The sequence below is a fragment of the Rhamphochromis sp. 'chilingali' genome (genome assembly GCF_963969265.1).
Source record: "Rhamphochromis sp. 'chilingali' genome assembly, chromosome: 14".
NCBI classification, from domain to species: Eukaryota; Metazoa; Chordata; class Actinopteri; order Cichliformes; family Cichlidae; genus Rhamphochromis; species Rhamphochromis sp. 'chilingali'.
In genome coordinates this window covers 29,059,437-29,068,893 of record NC_137941.1, presented here as the reverse complement: position 1 = coordinate 29,068,893, position 9,457 = coordinate 29,059,437, and the positions used below count along the sequence as shown (strand labels likewise).

The 9,457-nt window shown below is 39.2% G+C and overlaps 1 protein-coding gene across 1 annotated transcript; it reads left to right on the top strand.

Annotated features, from left to right (window-relative positions):
• The first annotated feature begins 2,055 nt into the window (after positions 1-2,055).
• Positions 2,056-7,703, top strand: esd (esterase D/formylglutathione hydrolase). The gene is made up of 9 exons (XM_080902822.1): positions 2,056-2,168; positions 3,877-3,951; positions 4,069-4,157; positions 5,445-5,543; positions 5,724-5,848; positions 5,937-6,056; positions 6,993-7,091; positions 7,265-7,432; positions 7,602-7,703. The coding sequence occupies exons 2-9, from the start codon at positions 3,884-3,886 to the stop codon at positions 7,680-7,682; spliced, it is 849 nt and encodes a 282-aa protein (XP_080758948.1). The 5' UTR covers positions 2,056-2,168; positions 3,877-3,883; the 3' UTR covers positions 7,683-7,703.
• The last annotated feature ends 1,754 nt before the right edge of the window (positions 7,704-9,457 follow it).

Below are 9,457 nucleotides of genomic sequence, written 5' to 3'. Positions count from 1 at the left end.
TGAAGCAGAGTGGGATCATCTTGACAGAGAACAGAACAAAAGGCAGCCAACATCCAAAGAAGAGCTTTGAATGTCCTTCAAGAAGTCTGGACAACAATTCCTGAAGAACTGGAACTGATAAACAGCCAAAAAACTGTTTTTTTTGTGTTTCATTTCGCCTTCCTTCGTGTCCTTCACTTGGTTCCTCCACTATAAACTCATCATACATGATATAAAATCTGCAAATGGTGGTGAATGCCAGTAAGGAAAGGATCTTGAATCTCATTTGTGTACTTCATTTTGACCACTTATTTGTACACTATCATCAAATTTCAGTTTGACATTAGCTTTAATCATAGACTGTGTTGTCTGTATGATATGTATATTTAACATTAGATGCTTGGTTCCCTCTGTCTCGCTCTGCGATATCACTCTCAGTGATATCTTACCTGGTTAAATAAAGGAAAAATGATGTGAAATAAAGTAAGGTCTTCTATGAAGATTGTCAGATTCTTCCTTGCAAAAGAATGGTAGTTAACCTGCACTTCCACAGCAAGTCACGGTGCTGATTACTGATGAAAGCCCCACTTCGTATGCAGGGACAAAAGCTCTGCCTTCTGCATCTCAGAGAAGCCAAATCAGCTCTCATCACCTGATGATGCTTTTATAGCAATGGATTCGACTGCAAAATGTTAGCCTTACTGGGATGACACAGGAATCGGCTGATCTCATACACGAGCAAATAATAATATGAAAACTGAAGAGAATTTTTTTTCTTTTAGCCTTTAGAGTTGAACTAGGTATCTGTGAATATTTAATATATTAAGACTAGATTCCCAGTAATTTTGTAAATCTGGAATGCTAAATTGTAGCTTTATTCTCAAAATAAAAATGTGGAATAATTATTAAAATATGACATTACTTTTGAAAATATTATCTCTTTTATAGAAACGTTACTTTTTTTCCCCTTCCACCTAGCCGACTGTGTGACCGATGGAATTATGAGCAGGAAAACTGTTTGTGTGTGACAAATTCGGTTTTCAATGGAGTCCTCAAGAGCACATGGCTGCAGGCGTAACCATAATCATGTTGGGAGTGTATTTGAGGCTGCTGAGTGAATTTAATCTGTGGTGGGTTTTTTTCAGTTGGGGGGTGGGTAGATGAGGGGGTGGTGGATGATTTGAAATGGTCTAATTTAGGAAGCAGCTACAGAGACAGACGGGGCACAAGTATTAGTGTACTCTGTTTGTATTTAATAAATTATTCACAATCTAAGTTGTGCTTTACGGTAAAAGAGAGTGAAGATTACAGGAAAAAACTGATGATATGGACAGAAAAGTAAAGGAGATGCAAACCTGCAGGAAGTTAGGGAGGTGGTGTAAAACAGACTGAGAGAGTTGCAGAGAAACAGAATTACACACATACAGAGACAATCAGATAAACATAGACAGACTTTATTGGAGTGAAATGAGACTTCATACACAATTTAAACAAATAACAGGAAGAAAAATGCAATTTTCTGTCTATCTTGGATCAAAGAGTGAGATTTCTTCTGCTTTTGAAAAGTGGAAAAGAGAGGTTACCAGTTCTTACATGTAATAGAGAAATTTATCCATTCATGGGCAATGCAGGTGCCCCCTAAAACACTCGGGTTTACTACAAATTATGCAGACCTACAAATCCAGACTAATTGGAATGAATTATAATTTGTGGAGTACACTATTACAATATAAATGTTACAACATGACACTATGAAAAGCCTCTATCTTCTGGTCTAACAGTGAAAAAAACGACTTTTAAGGCCTTTGCCATTTAATTGTGTTTTATAATGTTACAGCTTTATTCCTAAAATATGATACATGATTTAGGTATATGATTTAATTCTTAATATATTAAGAATTTATTCCGATAAACAAGTAAAATAAAGATATTATAATGAACAATACAAACAATATTGTTAAGTATTACTGGTTATTGCTCTGTGACTAGCAATGCAGCATTCTTCCTGATAAACACCGGCGCCATCTAGCGTCTATCTAGGGTTACATCAAGTCCTGCAATATTCTAGGGGGTGGCGTCATCACGTCAACCTTGACGTTGTCGTACTGTGGACTCTGTGCTTTGCACGGCATCGGCGGGGACTTTAGCAATTTATCCAGTTACACTGATAAATTGATTGATTTAATAAGGTATGTGTTAGTCATGTGTTCTGCTGCTGCTTTGCTGCGTCCCCGTGTTTTCACTTATGTAACTTTAGACAGAAATTAAAAATGCCACTCAAAGATATCTACATGGGCTAACTTGCTAATCCTTGCACGCCCAACTCTTATTCTATTGCTGACCAATTTAACTCCGTCTGTGTAAAATCTTAACAAAAGCTTAGTGTGAATGGCTTAAAAGACATGTTGCATGTATAGAAAGCGATTATGTTTAATTCGGCGTCATGCAGGACGTAATTTGGATTGAATGTTGTACTGTAGGTGCTTTGCCTTGGTCACTGTCGTTAGTACCAGGGGTTGACTTTATTTTAAGCCAAGGCTGGAGGGTGACAGCAGCCCATACACTGACCTGTGGTTGTATTCGTTGCTGTTGTGGTCAGATTTGACATTTTCTGTAAGCTGCTGCTCAGCTGCCTTAGACTTTGAGACTTACCGTTGTTTCTCAGAGTTCGCCGACTGTACTTGCAGCGACGTCGCCTCGTGAGTACAGTGGACAGGTAACGGACGCTTCTTAGCCGTCCTAGTTAAAGCCTGAACGTTAATCGCAACCACCGCGACATCAGTTGCATCTGCTTAGTGTTTGGACTACCTGCGTTTGTGCTTATCAAATCCGGGGCCTCATTTATCGAAAGGTTCTCAGATTGGTGCTGAGCATTCACCTGTTTGTTCATGGAGCCATGTATGGAGTGTTTAAGTTCTTTTAAATGGGAATGCTTCTTAACCTGACTTATTATCAGTGCTGCTGCCAATAAATAGTTTTAATAACTAAGCCAAGTCCAATCCAAGTGGACAGTAACTAACAGTTACATCACAATACCTTATTACACATAAAGATTAGGGTGTAGTAGGATATGAAAGCCAGGCAGTCCATATTTCGAAGACTTGCTCATTTCTAGCTCTATATTCCCCCTCGATCTTCCTAGACTCCGCTCATTCATGATCAAAATACCTCTTATTTACTTCAAATGTGGCTTCAGCTTAGCTCCTCAGCTCATCCTTTGACTGAAACAACCCCCTTTAACCCTGCTTTCCTCTAATTGGCTGCCTTCTGCAAACAGAAGGTAGCTTCAGTGCCTAGATGACCATATTAGCGACACCTGCTGTCTTTGATGTGATAAAGAGCTAAGAGTAGGAAAAGCTGCGTGACAGCTGAGCTTGTACAGACACTGAACGCATTATTTCAAACTCTATCATGTTTACTTTGAGCTTTCATTGTACAAGTATTTACATGATAGAAAATAAGGAAATGCATAATATGGCCTCCATCCATCCGTTTATCCAATTCAGGGTCGCAGGAGGCTGGAGTTTGTCACAGACGTCATAAAGAGTGTGTTCAGGAAGTTCAGTTTGTATTTTAGCTTTGTTATCACCTTTTATAGAGATATTATATCCTATATTAATTCAGTTTGCACTCATTGTATTTATATTATTAAAAAACAGTGTCATTTGTTGCTCTTTAAAAGCGTGCTTAGTACAAGAAACATCCTCGTGTGCATCATTAAACTTCCATAATGCAGTGCTTCACATTTGCACCCGATATAAGAGATGTGTACATTACTGTGAAACAAAACCATCTCACCCAGTGGGGAGGTTGAGTAATGTGGGCTGGATGTAGTCTGAGTGACTTTAAGCAGGAGTACACTGTGTTTGCGTTTACTCTGCTGCTGTATGTCCTCAGATCAAAGATGGCCCTCACACTAGTGTCCTCCAACAAGTGCGCTGGCGGATTCCAGAAGGTTTTTGAACATGAAAGGTGCGACACATCTTCAGACACTCCTTTGGCCTCACCTTCAGTGACTTTCTCATGTGTGTAAAAGTGTATAAATGTGTAAGAAGACTGCACTAACGTGTTTGTATTTACTCTGTGCAGCACTGAGCTGAAGTGTAAGATGAAGTTTGCAGTCTATCTGCCTCCAAAGGCTGAGACCGACAAGTGTGCCGTCATGTACTGGCTCTCTGGTGAGTTTTTGAGTCATTGTTTACCTTGATCCATTAGATTAAGGTGTGTAAATGTTAAACGTTTTCTTAGATCAGTTGAGGAGTTTTTCTCCTGTTTAAAAGATTAGTAAATAAGTCAACAGGAAGATCCTGACTCGGTATAATGTATGACAGGTGCTAAACAATGCATTGTTTGTTTAACTGAAGAAGAGAAAATAGACCTGAGAGGGCAAAAAGCTGGAATTAGTCTCAGTTTGGTTAAAAAAGAGAAAAAGAAAATGATGATGATTTCAATTTTTTAAGTCAGAATTGAACATTTTCTCACTGTAAAGAATTGTTAAATCAAATTAGTAAAAAAACCCTCAAATTTATACCTGTTAGCTTAAGATTTTTAAGTTCGCTAACCATGCTAAATGATTGGCTGAAAGCGATAGGTGTATAGTTATGGACTGTAGAATTAGCTAAAATTAAATGGATAAATTGTTTGCTGAAAGAAACAAATAGCTGAGAGCAGTTAATAGATTGTTCAATATTTTTAATTGCTAAAAATTAAAAAAAAGATATTTATCAATATCCAAAAGTAGCTAACAGCGTAAAGTCATCTATAAGTAGTGGCAAAGATATTTAAAAGTAGCTTCAACATAATGGTTAAAAAGAAATAATAGACGAAGGGTTAACTGTAAATGCTTAAAGTTGTTTGCTAAAAGTAATGGAGATATGTTTAAAATGTTAGGGTGAAACGGTGGTGGCATAATAGCAAATCTGGTAATAAATGCATGGCTATATTATGTTTTTAGGGATGTAGAAATACCTATGCAAACTGTGAAAATCTATAAAGAAAATAAAAGTTCACTGTGACTGTAACAGTAAAGCCTCAGTCACATTAGATTGTGACGAGGAAGAATCAGTGATTTCCAGGTAACTGCATTGGATTTATTTATTTTTTTTACAGTTGTTGACAGATTGGTCTCCCAATCAATAGGCAACAAGATCTCAAGTCGCACTAATTGTTGCAGTAATTTTGTTCACTCTGTGGTGTTCGACCACTGTTATCCTTACGTGGCTCAATCACTCAGGTTCTCCTTCTAAATGACTGTAGTATGAACGATAACTTAAACACAGCCTAACTGTTGAATTTTGTGAAAAATGTTAAAATATTGACTGATATTGATTAAAAACTTTTTCGTGAAGCATGAAATCAAATGAACGTATTTGGACAGCCTTCAGAAGATGATTTGATCATAAGCTATCATGCCTGTTCAGAGCAGCGGTGACTGCGGCTCATCAGTTTTCACTGTCTCTCTGCAGGCCTGACGTGTACGGAGCAGAACTTCATCACCAAAGCCGGCAGTCAGCTCGGTGCTGCGGAGCACGGCATCATCATCGTAGCTCCAGACACCAGCCCCCGTAAGTTCACCATCTGATAGTAAGCACCTCAGCACGAGTGCGCTTACGTCTTTGTGCTGATTCCCACGGTTTGTTTTGAAGTCTTGATTCTGCTCAGTGAAATCTCTATGAAGGTTATGGTGGGGCTTCAGCATCTTTAGAGCTTTTGTGACTGACCAACCATGTGTCATCCCTCCTAAGGTGGCTGCAACATCGAAGGCGAAGATGAGAGCTGGGATTTTGGCACTGGTGCTGGTTTCTACGTCAACGCCACCCAGGACCCATGGAAGACCAACTACCGCATGTATGCCTACGTCACCGAGGAGGTATGACGGATTTAAGTCTTCCACGTCCAGCAACACCTGTTTTTCCTAAAGCTCCTGTGATTTAAATAGTCTGCCTCGTCTCTGTCAGCTCCCTAAACTGATCAACGCTAACTTCCCCACCGACCCAGAGAAGATGTCCATCTCTGGCCACTCAATGGGCGGCCACGGGGCGCTCATCTGTGCCCTGAAGAACCCGGGGAAATACAAGGTACTGTACTATTCACTTGTACAAGAGAAAAGGCTTCATTAATGAGGGCAATTGGTTCATCTCTATAATCTCTAATAGATTTAAATTAGCTTTCATTTTTATTTTGTTTTTTAATCATAAATAACATTTCCTGTCATTAATTTGTCAGTCTGCTTCTGCTATGCCTTTTAATAATTTTTGTTATGTGCCAGGGATAATGAAAAGTTGTGAACTGTGTATGTCATTTTGACTGTTCCAATTATCAGACAGATTAAATTAAATGTTTTAAGTGTATCTGGACACACTAATTGAAATATTCCACATCTACACACAACATGTTTGCTAACGACTCTGACTTCAGTCTAATTGAAGTAAAGCTGCGTAAACGCTGGAAGCAATCTGCTCGTTAACGACCATTTCTTTTTTTTTTTCCTTGATAAAAATGGTGCAAAAAACGAACGCATAAGGACAAAAACTGTGATGAAAATCAGAGCTAATGAAGATGTGTAGATAGGCTCAGATAGACGGGATTATACAGGCGATTGCATTTATTAAATTTTCAATTTTATAAAGTGCCAAATCACAACATTTGTTGCCATCAAGGCACTTTATACTGTGAGGTAAAGAGCCGAGAATCAAAGAGACGTAAGGTGTGGTGGATTCTTTGGTTGTATGAGATTTGGTTTTCATGTCTCAATTGCTCAGTTATGTAGTTTGCCCAAGTACTCTTTTAAAAAGCCAACACCAGTGAAACTAGTAAATCATTTTTCTTTATCAGATTTGTTTCATTAAAACTTCAGGAATCTCTGTGGAAACATTTTATTGTCACAAAATATCACATCACCAGAACTCTTGCATCCTGTCAGCCTCGGCTGTCCTCTCTCTTCACTTTCCATCAGTAGAAACACATTCTGAATAACTGAAAGATGCTGATAGATCCTGATGTGTCTCCTGCAGGCTGTGTCTGCATTCGCTCCCATCTGTAACCCGATGCAGTGTCCCTGGGGACAGAAAGCTTTCTCAGGATACCTGGGCCCTGATAGGTCAACATGGGAGGTAAGAGCACTGAAGTTAGTGGCCAAAGAACCTACTAAAACATGACCCCTAAGCTGCTGGATGAAGAGTCAATGAGAGTTTCAACGAGGAGAGTTTGGCCACCAGAGCAGAAGAAACGGGTGATAATGGAGCATGATCATGTGACTTATGCAACTCGTCATTATTTCTTTCAGGCGTACGACGCTACCGTGTTGGCAGCTTCGTATTCCGGTCCTCAGCTCGACATCCTCATTGATCAAGGCAGAGACGACCAGTTCCTGTCAGCTAGCCAGCTTCTGCCCGACAACCTGATCGCTGTCTGCTCCGAGAAGAAAATCCCTGTCGTCTTCAGGCTGCAGCCGGTCAGTTCCTGTAGTCTCTACAAAGTAAAAGCTCTGATTCTTGTCAGAGAAATCAGAAATGTCTTCAAATAAGTCGTACAGCAGCTGAGAAAATGAAGTTTATTTATTTTTGATCTTCATATTTATGCAACACCTGATCTGTGTCACTGTATGCTGTTTCCTTCTGCAGGGCTATGACCACAGCTACTTCTTCATCTACTCCTTCATGAACGACCACATCAAACACCACGCCAAGTACCTGAATGCCTGAACAGCCAGATCACTCTGACCCTGCTGCCATCATTCACCTTTTCTGTTTCATTTCTCCTCCGACTTCCTGTAGCACTGAGTTCACCCGTTTCTGGGAACTAAACAAAGCATGTCAGCTCACTGACAATTCGTCCCACTTAGAAGCCTTTGTGCCTTCACTGTGAAAAGAAGAGAAACTTCTGTTTAGTATTTTTTTGGGGAGGTGTGGTTACAGCCACGTTTCTAATATCAGGAAGTATTCTTGTGACCCGACTGCCAGCATGTGGATTTTCTTCTGGACTCAGAGCGGAGACTGGTCAGTCTTTCATAAGAATAAAATAAAAAAATAAATCTTGCTGATAAATTTTGGTGTTTTGTCTTCATTGCATTGCTGTTGAGTGTTTTTTATTTAAATTTGATTTCTAAAGCACCAACTTTGAACAGTCGACTCAAGAAGCTTTATATTGGAAGGTAAAGACAGTAATACAGAAGGAACCCCAACCACCAGATGAACCAGCACTTGGTGACAGTGGGAAAGAAAAACTCCAGAACCAGGCTCAGGGAGGGGCCGCCATCTGCTGCATTTGATTGGGGGAGAGAATAAAAGACACTCTGTGGAAGAGAGGCAGTTTTAGTAATTATTAGTGATTAAATGCAAAGTGGTGTATAAGCACAGATTAAAATAAGGTGAGTGAAGAAGCAGCAGCCTGGGTCAAGCAGTGTAATGAAGGTTCACCTGATCCATCAGCAATACCAACCGGGAACGTTTTAAGGCTAATCTTAAGTGGGTGCCTGCAAGTCAGCAGTCTGAGAGTGTAGCGCTCTATTGGGGTAATATGGTACTATGAGGTCTTTAAGATTAGATGGCACTGATTATTTCATCTTTGTGACTGCAGTTATATAATCGGCCCTTAAGACAATTTTAAAGCTTAAAATGAGCTTCAAAGTCAATTCCAGCTTTAAGGGGTTAACATTTCTTTCTTGCATCCTTTGGTCATAAAAACAGTAACAGAAACATCCGTTTGTAGTGATGCATGCTGTTTTTTTAAACTTCAGAATGGCTAATATACATAAAAAAAAAAAGCTCAAAAATACAGTATATGAAGTTTTCCAAACTTCATGTAAGGACTTACTTTGACATTTTTCCTTTTAATTAAATAAATATTGAGTTCATGTTTTACCATTTAGAGATTTTATTGGGGATATTTCACTGTTTCAAGCCTTTTGGGTTGATTATGTCCTCCTTTATCCTCAATTCATCAAATGGCTGCTCATCTGTCAGCCTGGTTCTGCTGCAAGTCTCTACCTGTTAAAAGTAAAATCTTCCTCCCTACCGTTGCCAAGTGCAACTTAGTGGTTAGCACTGTTGCCTGGTACAAACCCAGACTTGGTCTTTAAGTAAGATGTGCACGTTCTCTAGTACTCTAGTTTCTCCTGCCACCAAGAACCATGCTATATTAATGCTGTCCAGTTTGACCGAGGAGACTCGTTCAATATCAGAAATGATGCATCAATAGAGTCAAATTTTAGAGAAATTCAAGGGAGGAGAAAAAAAACTTATACAAATGAGCCAACAACAGACTTTTATTTCAGGTGAGGTCTTTACTGATAAAGTGAAATACAGTACAGTATATACAGTATTCACAGCAGTTAAGGCGACGTTACAGGGACTATTCATGCATGTAGATTTGAGTTGCTGTACAACAAAAACTTACACAAAGGTTCACAAAGCGTTACAAAAGGGTATGTTACATCCAAATTTCAACAAACCTGAAAATAAGTCACATAAAAAATAAA